Genomic DNA, 27,764 nt, shown 5'->3' with positions numbered 1-27,764 from the left:
TGAGGCCTCTAAGGGGAAATAGTGACTTCATGATCAAGGAGACAGCACTGAGAAAACTCATTCCTTTCCTATCCGTGTGTGTATCTTAATTTTTTCCAAGAATGATCTTAATGAAATACCACAAACTGAATGCGAGTCAGTGGTTTATATGAAAGTCAAAGCCCCCAAACATTTGACCCACTACAAAGCACTGTGAAGTTTTTGAAATATGCTCTTGAACAACTCAGTCTAACACAGAATTTCCTAGCTTGAATAAGCTCACCAGGCAGGGCCTGAGGCGAGTAATGGGGGGGGGTGGGGTTAGAATATAATAGCAACACCTTATTTCTATGTGGTTTATGATCTTCACAAAGACTTTTTTTTCCATGTTTAACGTTTAATCAGTAGAATTACATAATCTTGAAGATGTAAAAAATTATTACAAGAAAAATGCTGCTGTACTGAAAGATCTTTTCCATACTCCTGAAAGCATCACTGGAGTATGCTTTGAGTAGCCTTAATTCACCATTAAGGTGGTCTCACATCAAAAAAGATGATTTATGGCTTTAGAGAAGCAAGGTCTTCCAGAATGTGGCCTGCAGCCACTAGGAATGGATTTATGTGAAATAAATTAAATTGGAAAGAAATTGAGTTATTATGAATTTTAAAGTAAAGCAGAATTCAGTGGGTGGGAAATATTTTCATTCCACCTGAGAAAAGCATGTGTATTTTTATTCCAAGTTTGATTTTGTATGAGAAACTAACTCCATTCTTCCCCTCACTTCTCCTCACTACTGTCTTAAATTTTCTTACACCTTTTCCTCCTCTTCTTCCAAATCATCATCATCATAATTGGATATAGGGTCTGGTAAACAGGAAGAGAGAAAAGGGAGAGTAAAATGAGGAGAACAGTGTACCCAGCTTGGAAAGCCACCTGACACTTCCACCCTACTTCAAAGAAGGTCAGGTTTAAGAATAGACTTGAAGGATGTGACACTTTCCTAAATATATACATTCAAGGACCAGTGGAAGAAACCAAGACTCCTCATCTGTGTATTCTCAGAAGGATCTATTATTTTGCTGTCTTTTCACCAAGCAACTACAAAGTGAACTGAAGACAGACTCAAATGCTAATATAATGCAGATGGCCCATAGTTCTACCTGTCCTACAGTATGGCTACAAAGAAGGTAGAGCATGTGAAGAATCTTACATGGAGCAGCTGGATAAAGCAGAAGCTGAGCAAGAAAAAGAAGATGTTGAGAGAGGACAGAAAGCATTTTGAGAACTCATTCACAGCCAAGGTATGCAGTTGTGGTTGGTCAATAGACACTAACCTGGTACAGAAACTGTTATTCAGAGATGGCATTACTCTATATTGCCTAGGAAATTCCTTCTCTTTTGGATGAGGACAAAAATCTCTCAGGTGGTATGACAAGCATTTAGTGCTTAGATGTTCCAATATGAAGAAAATGCTATAGTATACATATTCTGAATCTCAGCCTAAGTAGACCGCAAATCTGTTCTCTATATTGTAGATCAGCCTCCATATTCCTCCCTTCGAAGCAGTCCATTGTCTGAACTGTGGATAAATAAATGATCACTTAAAACCCTTCAAAAAAAACAGCGTTCTGAAGCTTCATTTCTCTGCCATCTCTCGGCAATAGCAAAATTTCTCTTCGTGGGAGAAATTCCCATGGGAATTAGGGGAACAGAATGTCATTATCTAATGCAGCAGCTGCCTTGTAAATTTCTTTGAGCAGTTTTAAAAGTATACAGAGCAACACGTGTTCACAGCGCAATTTTCTACTGCTAGAGAGCTGACAACATGTCAGCAGCTTACAACTGGTACTAATTTGACTGCTTGCAATAATGGAAGGCACTCTGACAGTATGATACTGAATATAGTAAGAACCTGTGCTGGATGGAAAGAGTCTTTTCTTCCATTGTAGTGGCATAAAAATAATTTTTTAATTGGTATATTAAATCATTTTGTGCTGACATGTTTCTCTTCCTCAGTTTTTAATTAATTCTTCAAGATGTAAGTATAGCTTGCATGCTGAATAGGTGGCTGGCTCTAGTTTTACTGCAACTGTAGCATTTTTCAGAGAACAATGACTCCTTTTTCAGGATGGCGAAGGGCTTATGCTAAAAAGCATCTCTCTTCTAATGCTCAACATTTTTTACACAGCTTAAAGCTCTATCTGGTATACAGTTATAAATTAAATTAATCATGCTTGTGTTTTTTGGCAAGATGTCACAATTTGTTACATTGTGGTTTGTCACTCTATAGTTTTAAGACAAATGTTTATCTCATCATAGTAGAGGTAGCTTAAAGATAATTTAGGGAAATTTATATCCTTTAGATTTAGATTCAAGATTGGATGCAGACACTCTCCACCATGCATGGCAGACTGGAAGACTTACAAGAAGAAACTAGTGAGGTGAAATGACTGCAGGCAGTTCTGCAGTCCACTAGAAATTATGTTCTCTAAAAATGAAAAGAAAAAGATGGTGGAGATGATACTTCATGAAATTGAATTTTTGCTGTATAACACCTAGCATCCTAACAATAGATATTATTCCCATTAATTTGGAAATGTGATACCATTTCTGGAGAGTAACTAAATAAAACAATGCTGAGAAGACTTCAAGCCAACACTGACTTGCTGAAGAAACTGGGCTAGATAACCTTGTCCTTAAAGCAAAAACAATGTGGCAACCATTACAGAAAAAAAAACAAACCAAAACAAAATACAACAAATAAAACAAACACCAAACAACCATATGCTAAAAGAAAAAACATAGAAGAACATTATTTACAAGGATAAATTTAATTATAAAACAGAAACATTGCATAAAATACTCCAAAAAGAACTGCAACGAGTGCAAAGATTATGGGATAGGATATGATAAAAAATTCATTAAAGGCAGGAGGGAAGCATATGTTTGAATAAGAATGTATACTAGAAGAGTTAGGATATAGCTATTTTGAGAATGGACTGTCTGCTGAAGGACTTAGGCATCTGTAGGCTTAGGCTCTGGTGCTTAGGCAGTATTTCTGAGCAGCTGAAAGGCTGACTGAGGTCTGACCACAAAATTAGTATTAGGAAAGACACTCCATTGCAATGCAAAATCCCTTTGCTGAAACAAGAATAGTGAATAGAACAGTGCAATTATTGATCCAAAATTCTGGAGTCTCCTCACTGGCTACAAAAAAGTTTGGAATCAATGTTAATTGGAACTAAAATAAACACCAATATTGTTTAAAAGCAGATTTACACTTTTTTTATCATTATTAACCTTCCTTTCTCTTGTGAATCTCAAAATGTGAAAAACCTTGGGCTTTTTGCTTTTTAAAATGTACATTATCTGCTGAACACATCCTTGTTAGTGTACCAAGAACCATAATATTAGATATAAAAAAACTTAGCACACTTTCTTAGTACTAGCACTGTTGAATGCTGTCTGCTTTGACCCCAAAATGATCATATCTTCCTGAGCTCTACAGAAAGAAACTTCCAGTTGTCATAACAACCTACTGCAGCTTTGCTGCTACATAGACAGCTTCTATTTGCTTTTGATAGTATTAACAAAAGTTGAAAATCTCCTGAAGCATAAAAATCAGAGATGTTAGTTAAAAAGGAAGAGGGAATGAAAATATTTTTTTAATTCCCACAAAACTCAGCTTTCAGTTTTAAATCTTCCACAAGTAGGCTAGAGCTGCTACATTACATTGTCATATTTTGAGGTAATTGTTATGCTCCATTTTTATACAAAATATGCAGGGTTCTAATAATGTATGTGTAAAATGACATTCAGAATATAAACAAGACTAAATTAACCTTTAGAAAAATCTTCATGTGTTTTCCTAAGTAATAAGTTTACTAGACAAGTCCATGAATGCTTGTCTTGTCAAATGAAATACTGAATCATTATGAAAGTCCCACTTAAGCTTTGATCTTAGCTATCATTCATTAAAAATGCTTCAGATTTATTAATCAGCTGAGTAGGAAATGATAAGTTTTGTTCTGTTTATATTCTTATACTAAAATAGAATAGAGCAGCTCAGCCATTGCACTACACAAAATTACAAATTGGAATTTTCACTGTATTGATCAGGGTCTCATTATGCAAGATTGTGTATCAAAGCATAGAAAAATGCAGTCCTCTCCCAAAGTTTAAAGACAATTAATGGTGACTACAGAAAAAAGTGCATGTGTTCACCAGAGGTTCACTAATAAGGTGAAGGCAGAGCTTATTTACAGTCAAGTCTTTCACTTAGGTCAGATGGTTTTCAGTTGATTAGAACAGTTATACTGTATTATTATTATTATATTGCATTATTCCATCAATTGTTCCTACCAGTTCTAAAATAGTGCAAGACTAAAGCATTTTTCTCTTAAGATTTTTTTAATGTTACTATGAGAGTTTTAGAAGAACTTAGAAAACAACCATTTCACCAAGCTCTCTGAGAGAATTTGTTTCAAGAATACAACCCAGAGTACTGCAGCTATTCATTGCTATTCACAGACATACCTACTTGCACTGGAATGAGAAATTCTTCTTATCAGCAATGCCTTCAGAGAGATTTAGATATACACGGCAAAATAATTTTAACATTGTAAGCATTTAGTAACCTAAAATATGGAAAATAAATAATAAACTTCAAATCATAAAAGTCCAAAGTCTCAAAAATCCAGATTATTAGGTACATTGGTTTAATATTCAGCTTCTCTATTTTTATATGCGACTAGTGGAAAGAATTTCTGTGATTCAGGTAGTCTCTAGAGAATATTTTAATGACTTTATTTAACACAGTCCACTGAATAGTTGTTGCTACTCTAAAGTTTGATAATATATATTCCGATCAAGATTTAGAGGGAATTACGTGAAATGATCTATATCATTCAGGTAGAAAGGCTTATTTGTCATTTTGCAGCTATGGCTTCATTTAATTCTTAATATTTTGACATGTCTAAAGTCATTAGGCAGAGATTATCTGAAGAAAGAGCAGCAGCAATATAAGGAGCATAAAAGAACAAGTTTTATAAAACTTACCTAGGCTATCTATAACCTACAATCTGATAATTTATATTTGACAGCTGTACAAATAATATATTTCAGACCAAATGTGCTCATTCCTGACAGTAGAAGAGAGTTATATGAGGCATTTTTTTTTCGGCCATACCACAGACTTCCATCAAATTCACACCTTAAAATATGCCCATATGCAATGGATAGTTGTTGAACTTGTGCTTGCAGTTAACATAGCATTGTTTGTGCACAAGTGAACCCAATCCTTCATGAATAAAAAAGCTCTTTTCCAAATATGTATAAGCCATTACAGATTCTGGCTCTAGAATGAGGGTCATTCTGTTTCTTAAACAGACATATTAATAAGTCCATTAAAACTGCAGAACTCACATACTGCCCTGTCCTAATGAATCCTGGAAGGCAAAAGACCTGAGGTGCCTTAGCATAGACCCTACCTCTTAAGGGACTTCTGGTTGCTTCAATGAGTAATGATAAATTTGCAGAAATCTGTTAAGACATAATGAAAAAGAGCCCTAAATTCTGACTTTACAAGAAGGATGTAGTGCTGTATTTTTCCCTGATTACATTGAAAATGCCATGAAAATCTTTGTGTTGAAACCAGAGAGCAGACACTAGCCCTTTAAACTGTCACAATTCCCATTCATGTGAGAGAGAAATAAATTCATCTCAAACAAGACAGTGGGAATAGGATTTATGCATTCTAAGCTACACTGTCTCTGTGATCAAGGTAATGTTCGTAACATGCAGTGCAATGGCACAGTCCCATAGAAAAGAATAGAAGCATTTCAGAAAGTAATTCTAGTAAAAGCAATTGATTTTTGATGTGTTAAAAGGATCTTCTTGTCCTGCTGTTATTTGCAAAATTAATGCACTTACTATGTTAATTTGAGAGATTTGCAACACGTCAGCAGCTTTTATGAACCATGATCCAAACGAGTTCTGGAATTACCAGCATGGAGACAGTATATTCTGTGCAGTGGGCGAAGTGACTTGTAACGAGGAACCTAAATACCATGTCCACTTCAGAAGCTCATGTTACTACATTTCAATCCAAGCTGTCAGCTGTGTATGATACTTTTAAATGAACTCTTCACTAACACTTTTCCCCTTTCTTGTCTCTTTCTCCTACTCCTCAATCCCTCCTAGGACTCGTCATGTGTCCCTGCCCCAGGGTTTAAGGCAGATAACTCAGGTTTCTGTTTGTAATTCAGTTGTCTTTCCTTTCTCTCCCTGCTGCATTTCATCAGTCAAAAAGCCATGGTGGTGGCACTAACAGTGATGTAAGCAGACTGGTTCCCACTAGAAAAAAAGGTTTAAGCTACTTGCTTTCATCCTTATGCTGAAGTAAGGAGATGTGAAAAAACACACCTCAGCTTATCAGTCAGTTCCATGTCTGGTCAATTCCTATGGTGGCACATCACGGGAATTCTCCAAACTGTCATGCTGATTATGAAGTCAGAACTCATTTAAACTAATCTTTAAGTTTCCATCTATACAAAGCAAAAATAGAAAATCTCTAGTTCATAGCTCAGACTTGCCTGCCTATAAAACATTATAGAATGAGAAAAGCTTCACATGCAAGACAACAGAAGAACCCATAATTATTACTTCAGACTCATTTACAATGCTGAAACTTTCCACCTTGCTTTGGATTCGAACGTTTGAAAATTACTTTAGAATAAAAATTATGGCAAGAACACTCAAGTAGAAAGTTACATTCACATTCTCATTTTTCTTTTCTGGGTTCAGCAGATCTGTCACTGAGCTTTCTAATAGAATAGCAAACACTGGTAGAATTAGGACAATACAGCATGACCTTCTCTGCTATCGGATTTCAAAAAGCCCTGACACAGAACCATCTTTACTTAGTGAGAATTGATCTACATCATGGTAGTTGGTTTCCAGTTCAACGGACAGGAATATATCATATGCTGCTTTAAATCAATGAAAACCCATGCTCATCCACTGAACACTCAATACTGTGGAAAATTTGCATGTCCTATAGATTCTATTAAATTGTATGGCTAATTAAAATGATGAAAATCTGCTATTGATCCAATTATGAAACCTATGCATAATTTGGGATGCATATGGAATAACATGTGGTAGCTGCACCGTTACATCTTTCAAAGTCATGCCTGTTGTCTTGCAAGATAGAGAAGGATTTATGGGAATGCTGTTTTTGCTGATGCCAGCTGATATACAGGCACAGAAATAAATGGAATCACAGTCAAAGGGCCCCATTTCCTCTGCTAAGCCAGAGGGTGCTGTGCCTGGAAGACTAGCAAAGCAAGAGGGGGTTGGCAGGCTGACTGAAGAAAGAATATGCAATACATCCACTGCCACATGTGGACCAGAAGTAGGAACTAATGCAAAGAGGAAACCCTCTGGAGATTTGAAAATGAACAGTTACCCAAAACGCTGCAGCTCAAGTGAGGACAGCTTTGACTTACAGGGTAGCACAAGGTCAGAAGCTAAAAGCTTTGTTAAAAGCAAAAATAAGGATGAAGGTTATCGAACCAATCGATTAAAGCACTGCCAGAAAGGGGGTGAAAAAGCCCATGGAATGGAACACTCTTCTCTATATCCAGCAGAAGTAGGAAACACAAGCCAAAAGCTCCAGAAACAGAAGAGTCAGAAGAAAAGCAGTTCCTCCGCATCTGATTTGAGCTTGGTGAGTCAAGGATCATCAAGTTCATTGTCTATCGTGGAAGAAAAAATTGAAGCGAAACTCAAATTCTCTCAATTTATTAATGAAGTTACTTTCAGAGTGCTTGATCCCATGAGCCTAAGGGCATACAGAGCTGCTAAACTGAAAAACACCTTTCCATTCAGTGTAAGAAGCCTAGATGATTTGCATATTAAGAGAAAGTCTCCTGAAAGCTGGAAAAAGAACATTCTAGATGGGAAAACCCCTGAAGAAGTAGACTTAGAGAGTCTGAGAAATAACGACATTGTGTCTGGAGCAAGAACACGCAAATTAGAGAAATCCTTGTCCCTGGATACAAATCCCTCTCTCAGGCCACTTGATAACGGTGCCTCATGCAGAACAAGAACTGGCTTGCCTGTAGAAATTATGATTTCTCAAAGCAAAAAAATGCCAGCCACAAAATCTGCGTCTCTGCCTAGAAGTACAAGCATGGTGAGCTCTTTTTCAAATCACTTCTTTGTGTGGTATGTGACAAGTACTTGTGCATTATCGTGACTATTTATGATGTGCTTCTGTCTTCCGGGGTGGGCTCTTAATGTGTACACAAACTTTCCTCCAGGGTGGAATAAAAATAGAGGGTTTATTTTTAGTAGCTGAAGAAACTAGCCCTAGGAGGTGTGGGAGGAAGGAAAAACAAGATACAATTCCCTAGTCCTTTCCCTGGTGTCTCAGGGAAAAACTTCATGAGATCAAACAAGAAACATATTCTTGCACTGCAATGAAATGTGTATGTAACCAGGTCAGCTCGATGTGAGCAGTCAAGGCACCTTCAGAAAAGGATGAAAGTACTGTGACAGACTACTCAGGCAGTCAAGCTCAGGAGCTTAGAATTTGCTTAGGTATGCTCAGTGAGTGTGATCAAGTACTAGTGAGAGCTCTGACACCTTGAAAATGTTGCTGTGTCTTGAGTTAATGCAACTAGATTGGCAATTTCTTTCCTAATTTTTCTGAAAAAGGAAAAAAAAAAAAAAAAAAAAAAGGCTGAAGCTTTCTCCTATGGCCTGGACATAAGTTTGCATATTTTCACTTTTTTTCTTATGCAATTCTTTGCTTGGTTGAGTAAGCGTTGTGTACACTTATGGAGGAGGGCAAAGGGAAATTGTTGTTCCATGCTTGCATGGCATTGTCAGAAATCCTGAGCTGCCAAACCTTGAACAGATACATTATGTTACGATGTCTTCAGGGCAGCAGTTACAATCCTACTAAAACAATAAAGGTCCAGGAACTGTTGCTAGAGAATATACACACATACACAGGCGTTGATAAAATGGGAACTGCTACAGCAGCATTATTCTTTTAAATATCTATTCCATTTTGAAAACCAAGAAACAAAAGGCTGTCTGTTTTCACAGACAATTGCAGCAAATGGGAGAACATCCCAGTGTTAAGAATTTCATGCAATCTTCAGCAGTCCAATCTTAGGATTTTAGAGGATGTCCTTGGATGTTTTAATTGTCATCTATCAAAGATGGCTGGAGGAAGAAGAGATGAAAGATGATGAAACAAAGAGAATATGCACAGTGTCACAGCTTCACAACGGGAGCTGTTCTGCAGAGAGGTCAGGAGGCTCCAACTCGAGTCCATGGCAGGATATGCTTTTTTCAATTTTCAATTAGCCATCTGTCAGAGCATCTTTTCCAGTGGACTTGTTCAGACTGTACAGACTGGAACATCCAACCAATCAAGTACTAACTGACTAAATACTCCTGAGTGCTCTATAATTCCACTCAGTTAATGCAGGCATCAGTCTACTCCAATTTAAGCATCAGCCTGCTCTGAATCTAGTCATTTAAATGAAACATGGTATTTACCAAGAATTTTACCTCCACCAGCAATATCCAGCCCGCAGAGCTCAACATGAGAAAAGAAAGGAGTGGCAGAGAAAAAAAAAAGTGCAAAACATGTTCAGCCACATCTACAGATTCATGTCTCCTACATGCAAAAATTTTTACTTAATGCACTTTATTGAATGCAAGTCATCACCTGAAGCATGCCTAATAAGAAGCAAAAGAATAACCTTTCAGTCTTGGGTGCCATTATTGTAAAGATACTTTAAAAGTACTTAGTTATGTAATGTTAATTTGAATAAGTGTATAGAACATTGCCTAAAACTGTCATATTTTAGTTGCCAAGATATTATTCATATGCAGAAGATAATCTTTGAGGGAAAGAAATGGATCTTGTTAAATAGATTTAGATATAAAAACAGGATAGTTAGAGGTATAACAACACACATCCTGAAGAGCATGAAAGAACATGCTTGAAAGTTTGAGGTTAAGAAATAGCTGCACCTAATAAAAAAATGTGACAGAAGAGGAATGATGTGACATTGCCTCCTGTCTGTTATGTTGTCTGAAGACCTCTGAGGTGTCCACAATGGTGTCTGTACTGCATTTGATGTGTCTATATTGGATCAAGACCCACTAAAGGGATTTTGAACTTTCAGACTTCTGAGAACTGGTCAAAATGTTCAGGTACATTTCTGCAGCAAGCATATGTCGGTTTTCAAAGAGCTGCCACTGAAATGAAATCTCACAAGGAAACCACCTTCACTGTAAGTCGATGCAGAGAAATTTTCAGACAGCTAAAAGTATCAAAAATAATGCTCCATTATTAACTGACATTAAATGATTTCTGATAGGTAGAAAGCAATTACCAAATACAATGGACATAACATTGCTATGGTCTAAATATTTTAGCAAACCAACTAGCGGGATGAAAATTATTTCTCATGTCTGTGCATTAATTTAAATTTGGAGTAGCAGGGAAGAAAAACAATTTAGCTAGATGAAAGTAAGCCTCTGAATCCACATTAGTGTAGAGGAGGGTGCACAACTCAAGACTGTATCGTACTTCCAGGTTAAAAGGAAATGAACAGTTCAATAGACTTAAAATTTGCAGCAAAAATCTGAAAAGGGTTGTACACGATGAAAAGTTTCTCAGAACTGATAAGGCATAGTTGTCAGTCTGTCAAAGGACACATCAATACAGGGAGAAGTGTGGATTGGTTCAAACAAAGTATATTTTCCTCAAATCCAGGGTATGTCCAAAGAAAGACAGGCATAAGAGGAGACTAGTCTGTATATTTTAATACACATTTCACCTTCAATACATTTGACCCAAGTAACTAATGACTTCAGGAAAGCTCTGGATACCACTGCTAGAGTTCCAGAAGGAAACCATGGATAAAAATGTAGTTCTTAAACAATCACATAGGAGTCTGTCTTCAGACCTGAATAAGCCTGCACTGTCTTGAAATTTGAATCAACCTGAATATTACCTTTCAGTTACTTTTAATCATACATGAATGAGGATCAGCTCTCCAACTAGAGCTTGTCTTTATGTATCTACTTTTTCCTGCACAGGGGACCACATAGGACAAGATTATACATTGTTTTTTTCTAATCACAGAAAAGCAGACCTAATTCTTTCTTAGAAAAGCTTTATCGTTCCATCCTATGAGAAAATACTAGTAGTAAGCATTGTGTGTGCAAGGGTCTTAGAAGCATTCAATTTTTGACATTATCATTGCAGCTATATGCATTGCAACTACATGCATACATATTCTAAGAACTGTGCACTTGTCACCTAAGGCTCACATTATCTCCCCACACAGAATAATCAAGGTCAAGCCTGATCAAGACAAATGACTTGGTAAGCTCCAATATCCCCTCTGAGTTGCTAGCAATACAATGTTCCAATTTAGTGCAGAGGATGGCATAAAAAAATGAGCCTGGTTTAGAATAATGGCACTTCCAGAAAGCATTTTGGAAGACTTTAGGTGATATAAAAGATGCCTCAATCAGGCAGTTGGTGAAAGGGCTGAAACATGGCAGTGCTCCAATAGGAACTAACCATGTTTATGGAGAATAAGAGAATAATTTAGCTGCATCCATGCAAAGCTGCACCGATGAAAGCAGAGCCAAAACTAACTGCTTATTGCTTAGACATCCTAACTGCATGAGGCTTTTCAGTCTGGTTTGGCACCAGCTTCGGGGTTTCTCCTACTACCTAGCAGCTACCAAGCTAATAGCATCTCTGTTTCACATCTCCATCTGTCCTTAATTCCTAAATGAATTGCAGGAGTCCCATCACCAAGATCAGACTGATGCTCCCAGCCACCTGTCAGGAAAAGGCACCTGGAGGGTCACTGATGCAGTCATACTGCCTCCTGTGTGATTTAGTCTAAAGTTCTGAACCTTTGCTCCATATAAGCAATTCAATTCCATTCTGTAGCCTTACTAAAAGTATCTGAAAACAATGTATTAATTCTCTAAGGTGTTTAATTTCTATAGCCCTCAAGATGGAAGGAGACAGAAGTCTGTCACAAAGTCTTACATATTTAGTCAACTGGGACTGCAGTTTCTCAATACTTTCAATGATTCTTACTGTATCATCATACTCCCTCCACTGGCAAGTTTTTTTATTCTGTACACCATGATTAAGAAATTGCTACTCTGGGTGCAGTAATGGTATTACAAGTGTGTACTGATGTGTACATTTGAAGCTTCCAAGGTAGGTAAACAAGTTTCATAATGCTTCACAGGTGTTGGGTAGACAAGTACTCTAAACTATAAAATCTGATCCCTGAAAGAAACGGTAGTGCTTTCTGACCACCATTCCATCTGAAATCAAAGACAAACTTCCTTTTCCATTGATCAGGCTGTCTTAAGTATCTCCACAATGTCTGAGAAGTTAGTTGTGTTAGGTTTGAAGCACAAAGTAGTATCAATCTTAGCAATGATAGCCAAGCTGGGGCAAGAGGGAGGGCTGCAAAGACTAACCAGCTTCATCAGGTAAATAGAGACTGCTGAATTCTCTCCTTTTATTTATTTGTTTGGTTTTGTGACATTTATGGTGCAATCACAACATATGGGAAGCCATGAAGGTCATGTGTAATTTCATCCATAGTTAACACCTCTTATTCCAATAATATGTTAACTTCTTTTTTCCACTGCAAAGAAGAAAGCAGCAACTGTGTACTGTGAGAGAGATCAACATAATGTTTTTTGAGTAGCAGATGTGACATCGTTTTACAAGCAACAGTATGAGCAGATGGTGTTTAGAGAGTTCTCCTTGCCTGCTCTAAAACACCTCCATTGGGTCACTAATGGATCCTTCGTCTAGTTGAACACAGTGCATAAAGCTACACTGTTCCCAAGATGATGCATATGGTCATTTACAGCTTCTCAGCTCATAAAATACAAATTAAATCAAAATCTTCTTTACAGAGCATAGACATCTACATGCCAGTGCTCAAAAGAGTAAGCTATTTATTCAAGAGAGGATAAAACAAAGACAATCTGAGCTGCTTGACAATAAAAACAATGTTTTCAATGAAGTATCTCACTGAAAAGCCTGTAATTTTTGCAATTGGGGTTTGTACTTGGTCTGTCCTCCATCTCTGCATGCCCTTCTCCTGCCCTCTCCCCACCCCCCTCCCCATTTTCAGAGAAGAAGGGGAGCAGCTAATAAAAAATTAGGTCCAGAGGGAGATGTTTGGATAAAGGACCAGTCATTATTATGATGAATTAAGGCTCCAACCAGAACACAAAACCTTCTTCCAGTCACTATTTGCCTTCAGAGGGGCAGCTGCTCAGTCGCACAAAAAAGCTGAGTGCACACAGTTCACATTGATTTCAGTATCTCTTGGCACCAGCCACAGGAAAGCAACCCTTACAATCAAAAATGTTTAGTGTTCCTTTCCCAGTGATTTTTGTCAACATGACGTTTCCCCTGCCTTTGAGTTTGAAAATTACTCAATTGCACTCTTTCTCTTTGGGTGCCATTAGAAAGAAATGGCACTTTCAGAGTAATGGAGGCTGCAACAGGCTTATCACAATTACCCTCAGCAGAGATGCCTGAAAAGTGCAGAGTCAGACAAGGGAAGGCAAAAGAGCAAGAGTTAGAAAAGACCAATAGCTCTTTCTTCTCTGGCCCAGGTTTGATCAAAAAGCCTTTGTTTAATTTATGACAAAGGATTTTAAATGTGTTTCAACTAATTTTTCAATTCTTCCTTCTGTCAGCAGCCTGTGTTTGACATGTTTAGGAATTTAACTTTTTTTTTCTTGCCATAGCACAGCATTGGTATATCACAGAAGCAAGAGAGATCAGTATGCAGTAACTCTTGTCCACAGACATCTGCAATAATTAAAACAAACACTTTGTCTAGTCAACATATTGAAAAACTGAATTCTACCAAAAGAGGATCCAAGTGCAAGGCATTGCACAGAGCCAGAGGTTGCTCTGACTTACTTTTCTCTTGTGATTTGTATTATTGCTTGACACATTCTCAGATTGTTGGTTCTATTTACTTCCTGCCCACTGACCCACTGCATGCAATAAATAGAAACACAGATGTAAGCTTGCTTCCCTCCCTACCATGCTCTAGCACCTAACCTGAGTAAAGTAATAATTCAGTTTTTAATATGAACGTAGCATAGCATGCATTTTGGGGGTAAAAAAAAAAAAAAAGGAAAACAATATTGCATTTCTCTGCCAAAGCAACACTGGAAATATTTTGTTCTCTCTGTATGTCTTGGTGCCCCATGTGTTTTAGTCTCACATCAGAAACTTCAAGACCTATAAATTTCCAGAGCAGAAACTTTTATGATTTACAGGATAGTTTGGAGGTCTTTATACTAAATGTGGGCCTCAGAAATGAAGTCTATCTGCCCCAACACAATGACTCATGTCTCAGAACTGCTAGGTTTGACCTCATATAAGAAGAATCAGGACCCAATTTTGGAAGTTGTTTTATATTTATAAAATCCCTTTTTATAAAGCTCTAAAAAAATTGCATTTTCACAGTCTAGTTCAGACGTTTGTTTCAATTACTCCCTCTCTACAAAGGGGCTTAAATTTGACCTTCTTCAGTGCCAGGATGACAGGAAAACATATCTTGGGGACAAGAGAGAAGGAGCAGATGCCATAAATCTTGGCTTTGAAAGTCTCCCATGATGTTCTCATAAGCAAGCCAGGAAAACATGAGGAAAATTATTAAAAGGTAGATGCAAAACTGACTGGAAAATCTTACTGAGAGGATAGTTCATAATATTCAGTTGTGAGTCAGTTCTCCGGGGGACAAATACTATTTGATATTACCAAGTTCTCAGGGGGACAAATACTATCTGATGTTAGCAACTGGATGCATTTGCTTCGAGATACCTTTGCTGTCTGTCTACAGTCCTAGATGAAACATGCAATTCTACTCATTTCTCTGATTCAGAAACAACAGTAGCACATTTATACCCTTGTGTAATACTCTTGAGAGGATGCTTGTGAAATTTCCAAAATGATGACTCCCAGGCAAAAACAGGCACTTACCAAATTTATAAGAAGCTTTCCCATTTCTGAAAATCATCATTGGTGGAAGTCTGCCAAGTGTTTTGTTGTATATTGTAGAAATATTATTTGTTACCTAGACTGGAGAGAAGCTACTTAAACACCTCACTGTGTTTCCTACCCTTGAAAGCAGCATTGTATCTATGACTAAATGTGTTTCCTTTTTCACTACCAAAAGGATATTCCAGAACTTTTTGGGAGCTTAATGGTGAAAAAAACTCTAGGGAGATGGATACAGAAGCATTGAAGTACCTACTGCTGAATAGATGGGTCACAGGCTATAGTCTCCAAAACCTTCTGTTATGCCACTATTGGCCAGCAGCTCTCAATTTCTGACAGTGAATTCATTACTTGCAAAGATAAACTGAAATTATTCAAATGCACATCTGTATCTGTCAAGCTTATGAGCTGTTTGTATTAATATTTGATGTTAGTTAGGCAAGAATGATCAGTGATATGGCACTCTCTGCCTCCTGCTCTCTGCTTGGTTAGAGAGAGCATTTTAAATGAGGGAATGAGGAATAAATACTGTGCCTGTTCGTACAGCAACACTTGTTCACTTGACAATAAAGAGATACTTCCCCCAAAGAACATCTATTCTCTAGATAACTGTAGTAACAAAACCCTGCTGTGTGAGCATGTTTAAAATGAGCAGCTATTGAGGATTCAAAAACTGGTTCATAACCACTTGTTTCTACGGCAGCCAGCCAGTCCTTCACACCACTTGCTATGCTGGGCGGTACTGCAAGCTCACAGAAAGGACCAGACACATCCTATTTTTGGAGACTCAGACCTGAATGATATCAGTCTTGTAACAAGAAAACCTGGACTGCCTGTGAGCCAGCCCCATGCAACAAAACAGCAACAGCTGCTGTGAGCATCAGGGGTGGGAAGGCACCAGCAGACCTTAATGGTCCTGACCACATGAGGCAACCCCCACCCTGGCCACAGCCCAGGATCCCACATCAGCCCCCAAGAGCCATCAGTTCCTGCCCCATCAAGGGTGGATGCCAATGTTCTGTGGCCCTGCCCTGCATGGCAATGGGCCTCATCAAACCAGGTACACAAACAGGACCATGGCCCAGCCCTACCCTGTCCCTTGGCTGCCAGGCCCTCCCCTGATGGATCCCAGTGGGAAAACACAGCAAGGATGGAGGCAGTGCTGTGCCAGACACTCATGTCCTGCCACTCCAGCAGAGACAATCCCCAAACATCAGTAGAAGATAAAATATTGCCTAGTACACAGCAGGCTATCACAGGAAAGAAATAAGCACCATATTGCTAACCATATAAAGCCAGGGTTACATGCTCATCATACAGAATTTAAATGGAGTAATGAATTGGCAGCCAAACATTGATAAAACTGTCTCCATGAGTTCCCATATTAAGCAGAAAAATACAGAAAAGACCCTTCATTTGCCTTGGATATGGCCATCTTCTCCACTTTCAGTATTTTGATGGTTCCTCTTGCTGCTTTTTTTGATTTTGTAGGAAACCAAAATGGAGACTAAACCAGTCAGCAAAGTTACATGAGGGAAGTGTACAGTCCATTACAATCAATGCAGTTAATTAAAAATACAATTAAACCAGAAACAGTAATGAGAATTGGAACACAATAAATAATTAAAACAAAATTAGTTTGGCTCTTCTGTGGAGCCACTAGGTCCCCAGTTAAAAATTAATGGCTTTTTACTTCACTGGTAGCTACAGTAGACCTTATGAAGATCTGAGTTCTCTTTCCAGTGGCAAGGTGTAAATGCATAAGCCCCCCTTTCTCACCTTCCCCTTGCTCTACTCACCTTCCCAAACTAATCTGATGTTCAAATCCCCATGCTGCAAAACTGAGAGCTGGACTGAGAAGCTGCAAATAGAGAGCAGGAAAGAAACATATGGTGGTCGAAAATAACAAAAAGACTGTTAATTATTGCAACAAAATATGAAACATTCCCCTACAGCAGGAGGGAAGTTGTTGGCGAATTGTTATTTATCTGTTTATTTATGTTGGAAGTAGGCGAGGGCAGAAATAAGTAAGACTGTTCCCCTCACAAGCTACTGGCAGCTCTTTTGTCCCTTCCTCACACCCATATTGCAGTGTAGGAGCTGACATTGCAGCAAGCAATCTGGGAAGGAAACAGGCTTTGTACTTCAAATACCATGCCTTCAGAACAAATGCTGGGTACTAACATAGGTAACTGCTTCATTTCCAAGCTCAGGTCTGCAGAAACCTTTTTTGTACATTTTTCTGCCTCTGTCTGGTATTACCACAGCAGTGTTACAGCTCTATAAATTGTGTATTGACAGCTGCAGTTGGTTTCCTGCTTTTCTCATATTCATTCACATCTCAAGTGTGCCTTACTTCCTTGAAGGAAATACTCCCCCCGATTTTTGAAAATGTTAGTCACAAAGAGAAGAGTGCCAAGAAGAAAGTTTAGGCTTTCACTTATTCATTGCATAACCTCTCTAGCTCTTTGGCAAGGAAGAAACAAATGAACCCATCTGGATGAGTGTTGCAAGACAAACCTCTCTTAGGGTATTACGCTCCAAGGTCCAACCAGGTGTTCCAGCAGAGACTCACAAAGAGTGTTCTGAGCCTATAACCCTCAGGGTTGACTAGCCTGTATCCATGCTATTGCTCCAGAAGTGACTAACCTCTCTCCTGGCTTGCTCAAGAGTGAGCTGAGCTTGCGAGTTTGAGCCTCACCTTTTATTGGCCCCCTGGTCCTCCTCATGTGCAGTGGGGGCCCTCCCTAATCAGGCACAGGTGGGCTTAACACAAGCTCATGCCCACTACCTGGTAATTAGTGGCACCTGGTTGCCTCATGTCACTACAGGTGAGTCACTATTTAATAACATAATAATCATCTTAATATCATGACAACTAGGGATAAAGTATTTTCCACTCATATTGGACTTCTATCATCAGAGGTAAAATCACAGGTAGCTCTTCTGGTAACTCAGTTATTTTGGTACTACATATCTATACCTTGAATTTCTTGAATTTCTTACAACTTTAAAATCTAAGAGCTATAATAAATATTAGCATGTGTTGCCTAAGCTATAATGGAATTACACAAAGATGTATGTGTACTGCTGCAATATGTCAGGAACACTTGACTAAAGTAATTTAAGCCCTTCCTTTCTATTGAACAACAATTGTTAGCACCACAGATGTTACAGTGATGATTCTTGTTTTGTTTACCAACTGTTTTCCAGATAAGCATTACTGCAAAGTTTAGGTAAAATAGGACAAAGATTTATAGAGTTTACTTCTATGCATGAGATATACCTGTTATTACTGTTACTAAATTTGGGAAATATGGAACCTTCTGAGGCAGATAAAAGCTTTCCTGAAATGGTCAAAGCAAGGGAGGGACTAATGCTGGCTTTTCTTACAGTTGCCTCTGCTGATTTATTGTGTCACTTCATATAAAGGCACATCTTTTCTCAGTTTCTCAGCTGTAAAATAAAAATAAGTTTTGTGTGATGCTTCAAGGTCCTTTCAAAAACTGGATGTGTTTCAATAACATCCTTTAAAAAGCTGAAGGAATTTCTTCATAGAATGATCAATTAATTCCTTTATTTGTATAATCTGAGTTAGCATATACTATGCTAACATATATTTAGTGCTTTCCAACTATAAAGCCAAAGTACTTGATCTGTGCTGCTTAGGAGTGGTTTTGTTCTTCCTATTCTGAAGTGTTTATGCCTTGTTTTGGCTTTTGTTAAAAAGTTTTAAGATGTAGCCTGTTACTGAAAACGTGATGTTTTTTTCCTGAAGTACCAGATAGAAAAGTAAAATACGGTTAGTTCTAGAGTGTCATGTAATATATATATATGACAGGAAAACTTTAAGAACATTGTGAGCAATCAGGTCATCAAGGTAAAGGTATGCATGATGCTTATAGGTGAATGTACTATTTTAGGTTGGTGGGAGCATGGGGTAAAATTTCTTGAGGCACCAGGTGGCAACTGGGGCTTGTGCATATTGTCATAATAACTCAATATACAGGCTACTGTGTATTTAACTACTCAGTTTCTTAAAATTGTTTGAAAAGAGTACCCTTTTTCAATGAGTAATTTTGTGCTAGTGTCACTCCAAGGTCCTTCTATTAGCAACTAAATTAGATAATTTAGAATTGTGAAAAGAATTAAATGTTTCCACGTTGTTTTTTTTTTTTACCAGAGCAGATAGGTTGACAGAGAATTGTGACACTAATACCTCTTTGTTATATCATACTCAATATAGCTAATGAACCTCTCCAAAGCATGTGTATGTCCCCCTCAGAAAAAAAGGAAGAAGAGGAAGAAGAAACTAGGAAATTATGAGCTTCTAGTTTGCTTTGGTTTTTTTAAGGAAAAATTCTGCAAATCAGTAAACTTCTTGATTCAGAACATTAAGTCTGGTTCTTCCTAAAGTGGCTTATATTCTATTTTAACTCCTTTTTCTTCCATATCCAGGAATGATGTCTAGTGATGGAATAAATGTATTTTCTAGGGAGATTTCTTGAATATCATATACAACAGCATTTTCCCAGAAAGGTGTTGGATGTGCAAAAAAAATATCTGTAACACTTTTTTTATAGGTCTTATAAGGACATCTGAATCTATGAACCTAGTAACCCCATGTGTGCTACCTATTTCTCACCTTGAAGAAATTATTCCTTTGCACTTGTATAATTTCAGCTGGGCCACCTGTAACAAAAAAATTTAAATCAAGTCCTTTTTTCTTCAGCAACTGTTCAGTTACTCAGCTATTTCCCCCATCCACCTTTTGGGTATTAAGCCACCCAGATCTTTGGACCTCTGCGCTGGCACAATAGGATTTTTCCCAGACACACCAATGGCAGGATAGTTGGGTAGTAGTGGCATTTCTCTTGTGTCCTTTCTGAGCTTCTATGATGGGTAACAGTCATCACCAGACACTTTCTCAATTGTTTCAAATCTTTGTCCCTTTCTTGCCATGTAACAGATCTTCCCTAAGCCTAAGGACTACCCATATTTCAAGTACAATACAGGACACTTCTTGGTGACTGGCACAACTACTCGTTTTACTATTTTCTTTTGTCTTAAGCACCCATGTATGTGGCTGTTTGTTTTTACTTCTGCCTCTGCTTGTTTGGGCTTTACTTAATTTGCTGATACCAAAGTTTCTGGGCCCCCAAGGCTTATGAACTGAACTCAGTCTTAAAATAACAATGTCTTTCTTCCTTCCTAGTTGTCTGCTGCAGCATCACCCTCAGAGCTGAACTTGTGGTGCTGTTAGCATCCTGTTTGTCAAGCACATATATAATTTGTTGCTTTCAGACTCTCCCAGATAATTCACAAAATACCATATATTTAGACATTACTTTCTTTATGTTAGGTCTAATTAAACACAGCCCTTGATTGATGATGCTTATCCTCATCGAGCCTTGTTTCTTTCAGCATCTTGAATTCTCAGTTACATCTATAATGTCAGTACACTGTAAAGCCCTCAAAACTTTGATCTACAAGGAATGATTCCAAAATGTGGCAAAATTAACTTTCTTGTCAGAGGTTTGTCCTGAGTCTTTTAGCAGTAGGTACTGTTTTTCCCAGCCACAGCCCAGAACTCAGCCTCTCTGAACTCTGAGAATGGTACAGTTCAGACTTAATTCAGTCACAGACTTGCTATATTTACCCTTTCTTTTTATAGCTCAAAGTTAAAAATACCTTACATTTCTATGCCAACTACAGCACTGAAAATCTCTGTAATGCACTTTTACAGTTAAATTACTGTATCTGGATTTACTGGATACTATTAACTCCAGTAAAAATGCAGCAGAACTTACTACTGTCAGAAATAAATCTGCCTTTTGATTATCTTGCTTTCCATTGTCATCTGTTACTTTCACAGATGATAGGTACACCATTCAAATCTTTTCCAGTTGTCTTCTATATTTCCAAAAATACCCTATCTAGCAGACATATGCACAGCTCTTTTTCCTTTTATATTTTCTGTATTTTTATACAGATGGTGCAATGGGGTGTTGCATGTTCACTTTGGGTCTACAGTACTTCAAATAAATACTGTTTAGTCAGCAATGCATTTCCACTTGTTTTCACCTAGCAGACTTTGAAACATGACATCCATATTACTGTTTTATTTTAACACTTTAACTCTCAAGATTTCAAAGGAAAAAAGAAAGAAAAGAAAAGAAAAAAAAAGAACAAAAGAACTCTGGGAAAAAAAGTGGTAAAGGAGTTACAGCTTTTCATGCACTTCTGGCATGAAATTATCTGTCATTTTTATTTCTTTGTGAAAAATATTATTTGAGATTTATAACAAATACTCTAAGTAGGAAATTTTAATAATACTTTATAATACATTATGGCCACTGTGGAACACCAGTAAGACATGAAATGTGAGGCAAAGCAGTAATGTTTTGATACCTATCTTGCAAACACTCACTGTGTGGCATTGTGCTTTCTGATGTGTTAGGCAACGAAGCAAACATAGGCAGACAAGTGCTTGCGTGTGCTTGGAGTCACCACTCTTCCTTACTCTTTCAGCTGTAGACCAAAATTGGATGTGATGCAAATGACAGATTCTGGTTGGAGGTAAGAGGGGAGTAGCCTGGGGAGTGTTCACAGAAGGTGGTGGCTTCCCTGGGATGTCGTCATATATGAACTTGTCTGCCTAGCTGTCTGGTACTCTTGCAGCATACCCCACAAGCTTGTTTCTTCCATGGAAGCAGACTATCCCAAGCCACTGATGCCAGAAGGTTCCTGCCCATTTTATCAGCACAGTCCCTGCACTTGAGGTGCTCAGTCCTGAAATGCCTTAAGGCTGTCTTTTTACAGCTCTTGTTGTGGACATGGAGAAAATTTACATAGGGAACAAAGAGCAGGACAGATGCTGTGGAGGGCCGCATTTATCTGAGTCTTTAATTTATTAATGGAAAAGGATGATGTAGCTTTTCCATTCTGGAACCATGGAAGAAAACCTGGCACTGCTAATAACCTTTCTCAACAACATAATTTGCATAATTTCACCAAGAATTAGATGCTTTAATTTCTGATGATAAAGAATCTTAAGAATTCTCTTTGGTTAAAAATACATTGTTCCTATGACTTTATTAATAGTTTAACTGGCATTGACTTGAAACATTGATAAATGTTGAGAATTTCACAGCCTTATATTTGATCATTTATTTAACTAAACTACTTATTATAAAGATGAGAATTTCTTCAGAACAACAGCTTGTTTAAAACTTTATCTATATAAGTTATTAATTAGAAATTACTTTTAATCTTTCTGTATAGCTGCTTTTAAAAAAATATTATAAAAAATCTTACCACATCTTTTCTTTATTTTCTTTTTCTTTTTTTTTTCTTTAAAACGAAACAAAACTAAACTAAACATTCATCCATTCCTTTGCTTCCTCTGGAAAAGGACCTCTTTGTTTTATGGACAGGCCTTTTTTTACCTTGCTTATATTTTTTAAATACTTCTTATTTCAAGTTGGCATAACTTTCTCAAGAATTCTGAACAGGAATTTCAGTGTATTTTTCTGTAGTGGTGCCAGGTCTTCAGGCTGTTTATCTGATAACACATTTCTACTATAATTTTTTTTTTCATTTCCTCACTCAACCTGCTTTTCCTTCTGAATTAGCCACAAAAAATAAGTAGAAGCATTTATGTTGTCTATTGCTTCATGTTAATCTCAAGCTACTTCCCATGCTTCTATGCTTTATAAAAATCTCAGTAATCCTGATTTTATGTCATGTGAGACTTGGATTTCACTCTCCTTCCTTCTTCTGTCCAGTCACGATTTTTATGGGAGCAAAATGCAGCTGCTCATTCCAGAAGAAAGCAACAGCTTCAGTCAGGTCTCAAATCTGAACAGAGACACCAGGACCAAAGGAGACACTCGAAAGAAGTGGCTGCATAGTCCTCACAGAGCCTGAGTGATAATTTAGGCTGCTAAATAATTGCAACCCATTTGTCAGTCTAAATCTAGCATAACCACAGAAGATTGGAAGGAGGGAATTAAACTGGATTTTTTTCAAAGTAAGCTCTATGAAACATCATCATGATAAGAAGTACTCTTCTGTTTCTATCCCTATTGACAATGTCAGCTTCACACACTGGCCAACATTTCCTGAAGGACTGATGAGTTTAAAAGATCTGTAACAGATTCTTAAAGATACTTGATTTAATATGACATGTTTTCCTTTAAAAATGTACAGAGCCATATAATAGCCATATAACCTGTTTTTAGTGAATACAGAACTGATGAACAGCTCTCTTACCGGTTGTTTCAAGTCAAATCACCTTGCAAGGATCACAGAAATCAGGCCTGACAGTATCAAACATTTTCTTTGATGATTGCAAGGAACAGTTTTTAAATTATGCTTAGTCCATGAAAAACACAGACATTCACAGTGCAGTAAATAATTATGAGATCAGAACAAGCAAATAGATTTCACTTCTTATTTTTTAAAAGAACATAATATATTCAATGATAAAATTATACATCTTGGTCTAAGAATAAAAGGTCATGCTTTTAGATTAGGACTGTAAAACAAACTCCATTGAGGGTTAAGGAGCTGTAACTAAGCAGCTGAAAAGAATCTAGCATAAGCTTCAACTTAAAAGTAGAGAGCTAAGAATGTTAAAGATGTATCTTCATATCTGCACACAGAATAAACAAGATTGGTGTTAGAAAAGACAAGAAATTCAAGTGTGGCATTGAAGAGAGACCAAAGAATTATTCCACACCAGAAGAAATTACTCATGTGGAAATGTATTCAGAAAGGGTATGTTCCATGGTCCTTCCAGACAGAGAGGCACCAGTGTGTAATTCCTCAACACCTCCTTCTCAAAGATTTCTTGATGTTACTGTTCTACAAGTCATTCCAGAAGACTGCATGTGATACATTGGCTACATTCCGAGGAGCTCTGTAGAGAAAATGGGGTCCTATCAGCTGAATCAAGAAATCAGAAAGGTGTATGAGAGAAGTTTTGTTGGCATTTGAAACAAGTTAAGAAAAGGAAGTTGTAAGTCAAAAAGTTTAATAAAAGTTAAAGGTTAATAACAGGGTAAAACAGTGACTAGTGAGTCATGCTTTAGCAATAATTTAGGGAAAGCAGATGAAGAATGAAGGCAAAAAAACTTTAAAGACAGCACAAATTTATTCAGGAAAATAAAGAGATGATAGATTTCAAGGACAATTAGCAGAGCCGGATTAAGTGCACTTAGTGGCAGGAAGTCCAAATTGATTGTGAGGGAAAAGGCAGTAACAGAACAAAAAAACCTTCATGGAAACCTAGTAGGAAGATTAGCTGAACATCACTGCCATCAAAAAAATTGATAGAAAAAATTTAATTTTTGTGACTGTGTAACTCTGGTGTAGAAAAAATTCCTGATCTTCACTTTGCCAACAGTAAGAAGTAAAAGAAAGTTTTTAAGCAAGAGGAATTAAAATTAGTTAAAAGACTTTAGGAACAGACAGCAAAAACAATTAACTAATTTTAGAAGAAATATATATAAAATCATGAGTAGCCGAATGATTGTCATGTGCTCCAGTTTCTACCTTCATAATGCAAGAATGAAAGACTCAAATGACACAGGCAGGCAGTAAATTCAAAACTGATCAAAAGAAGTGATTTGAAAACAAAGTAAGTTCCATACAGAGCTCATTGTCACAAAACAATTTGGAGGTCTAAAAAGATCAATGGGAATCAGAGTAAAGTTAGACATTTATTTGAAAGTATATAAATTCACAGGTAGAAAGCTATAATCCAAATTCTACCTGACAGGAGCCAGAAAGCTAGTTCTTACCTACACATTATTCCATAATGACTCACTATGTCACTTCAAACATTTTCTTGTGAAACGTTAGGGATAAGACCTTTTGTTCACATGCTATAACACCAGAAGCTATAAATTCCAAAATGCACCTTTGGATAACTTTGACATGAAAGATCAGGAACGAAAAGAGTGTCAGCTGAAGACAACCATATACAGTGGTAGCCACCTATGGAACGATATACAGCATCCTACCATATATTTTCATAGAGATATTCTAGCTTTGAAAATAAAAGGCTATAAATAGGCATTTGAAGGGCAAGAGAATTTCTACTGGGCCAAGTGGTACAGCTGGGGAAAGAAAACAAAATAAACTTAACCTTTTTGTTTAAACCTTTTCTTCTTCCAAACAAAATTTCAGGAATGTCATACCTTTTCTGTTTGTCTATCAGACTGTACCAACTGGTATAATAAAATGCACTGATTCTCCCTATAAAACTTGTCTAGCTCATTTAATACATGCTTATTGTTGCTCTAAAGAGAAAAATACAACTTTTTTTTCTGAAAGAATGACCTGACTGAATGAAATATTTTTTAATGAGGGTTCATTTGGTTCAGTATTTACAGCAAGGCTGCTAGACTGACCTCTCTGCAGCCTAAAGAGGAGATGATCCTGACAGTCCTTTCTAGGGATGTCTGAAGTACAGGATTGCAGGCAAATCCTTGCTGTCCCCTTTATTTAGGAGAGAGAAGAGTGATGTCATCTTCTGCCTGATAAATACTTATATCAAACTGGAAGTTAAAGTGATTTCTCTACCCAGAGGAATATGCCTGTTAGATGAAACTCTGGAAACAGTCAAATCAAATAGCAAAAATCACACAGAGATCAATAGAGCCAGAATTTCAGTCTATAAATTTAGACCCTTACCAGGCTGAAAAAGGACATCAGAAGATGCATTTTCTCTGACTGGCTCTGGCATTTTCATAGAATCATAGAATTGCTCAGGATGGAATAGACTTTCTAGATCATTGAGTCCAGCTTTGTCCTAATCTTATTGTCTATGACCCAACACTAAACTATGTCCCCAAGCACCACATCCAGGTGATTTTTAAACACATACAGACTCAACTACATCTCTGGGGACCCTGTTCCAGTGCTTAACAACCCTTTCTGTAAAGAAGTTTCTCCTGATATCTAAAATAACTCTCCCCTGATGCCACGTGAAGCCATTTCCCCTTGTCCTTTCATTTGTCACCAGTGAGAAGAGACCAACCCCACTCTCTCTACAGCCTCCTTTCAGGTATTTGTAAAGAGTAATAAAGCCTCCCCTCAGCCTCCCTTTCCCCAGACTGTACAGCCCCAACACCCTCAGTTGCTCCTCATAAGGGATATTTTCCAAACCCTTCAATAGCTTTGCTGTCCTTCTTTGGGCTTGCTCCAACACCTCAATGTCCTTCTAGTACTGAACACAGTACCCAAGGTAGGGCCTCACCAGTGCCAAGAACAGGGGCAGGATCACTTCCCTTGTCCTGCTGGTCACACCATTTCTGACACAACCCAGAGTGCCATTGGCCTTCTTGTCCACCTGGGCACATTGCTTGCTCATATTCAGCTGACTGTCAATCAATACACTGAGGTTTTTCTCTTCCAGGCAGCTGTCCAGCCACTCTTCTCCATGCCTGTAGCGTTTCCTGGGGTTGTCACCATAGTGCAGGACCCAACACTTGGCCTTATTGAAATTCACACAGTTGGTCTTAGCCCAATGATGCAGTCTGTCCAGGTACCTCTGTAAAGGCTTTCTACCATCCAGTATTTTGACACTCCCTCCTAACTTGGTGACATCTACAAATTTAGTGAGGGTGCATTCAATCCCCTCATCAAGATCCTTAGTAAAGATTTTAAATAGGAGAGGCTCCAGCATTGATCCCTGGGAAACACCATGCATGACTGGCTTCCAACTGGATTTAATTCCAGTGACCACAACTCTTTAGGGCTGGCCACTCAGCCAGTGTTTAACCCAGCAGTGTATATGCCCACCCAAACCATGGGCAGCCAGATTTTCTATTAGGATGTTATGGGGGACAGTGCCAAAGGCTTTACTGAAGTCTAAGTAGACTACATCAACAGCCTTTCCCTCATCCACTAAGCAGGTCTGTAGCAAGACAAACCTCTCTCAGGGAACGGCGCTTCAAGGTCCAACCAGGTGTTCCAGCAGAGACTCACGAGTAGTGCTCTAAGCCTATGGCTCTCAGAGGTGACTAGCCTGGATCAGTGCTGTTGCTCCAAGAGCAACCGACCTCTCTGGAGGCTAGCTCGCGACTGACCTGGACTTAGGTCTTAGGCCTTACCTTTTATTGGCCCCCTGGTCCTCCTCATGTGCAGTGGGGGCCCTCCCTAATCAGGCACAGGTGGGCTTGACACAAGCTCATGCCCACTACCTGGCAATTAGTGGCACCTGGTTGCCTCATTTCACTACACAGGTCACCTTGTCATAGAGTGAGATCAGGTTTTTCAAGCAGGATCTGCTTTCCATGAACCCACGCTGACTGGGCCTGACTGTCTGGTTGACCTTTAACTGATCTATAATGGCTCTTGAGATTATCTGTTCCTTGGCTCTCCCTGGCACTGAGGTGACACTGAGAGGCCTGTAGTTAGTAGGATCCTCTTTCTGACCTGTCTTTAAGATGGGTGTCACATTTGCCAGTCTCCAGTCCAATGGAACATCTCTGTTTAGCCAGGACTTCTGAAAGATGATGGAGAGCACCTTGGCAACCACATCTACTAAATCTCTTTGCACACTAGGTTGTAAACTATCTGGCCCCATATACTTACAAGTGTCGAACTTATGAAGCAGGTCCATAACCATTTTCTCAAGGACTACATAGGGCCTAATTTGTTCCC

General features: G+C 38.1%; 1 protein-coding gene across 1 annotated transcript in view; it reads left to right on the top strand.

The window, feature by feature from the left end:
• Nucleotides 1-7,253: 7,253 nt before the first annotated feature.
• The window catches only part of BEGAIN (brain enriched guanylate kinase associated), a 142,321-nt gene continuing 121,810 nt past the window's right edge, over nucleotides 7,254-27,764 (top strand). Inside the window, 1 exon segment of the mRNA XM_030452498.1 lies at nucleotides 7,254-8,209. Coding sequence (XP_030308358.1) covers nucleotides 7,254-8,209 — 956 coding nt within the window.

This window comes from Calypte anna, chromosome 5A, assembly GCF_003957555.1.
Source record: "Calypte anna isolate BGI_N300 chromosome 5A, bCalAnn1_v1.p, whole genome shotgun sequence".
NCBI classification, from domain to species: domain Eukaryota; kingdom Metazoa; phylum Chordata; class Aves; order Apodiformes; family Trochilidae; genus Calypte; species Calypte anna.
This window is presented reverse-complemented; position numbering and strand designations above follow the sequence as displayed.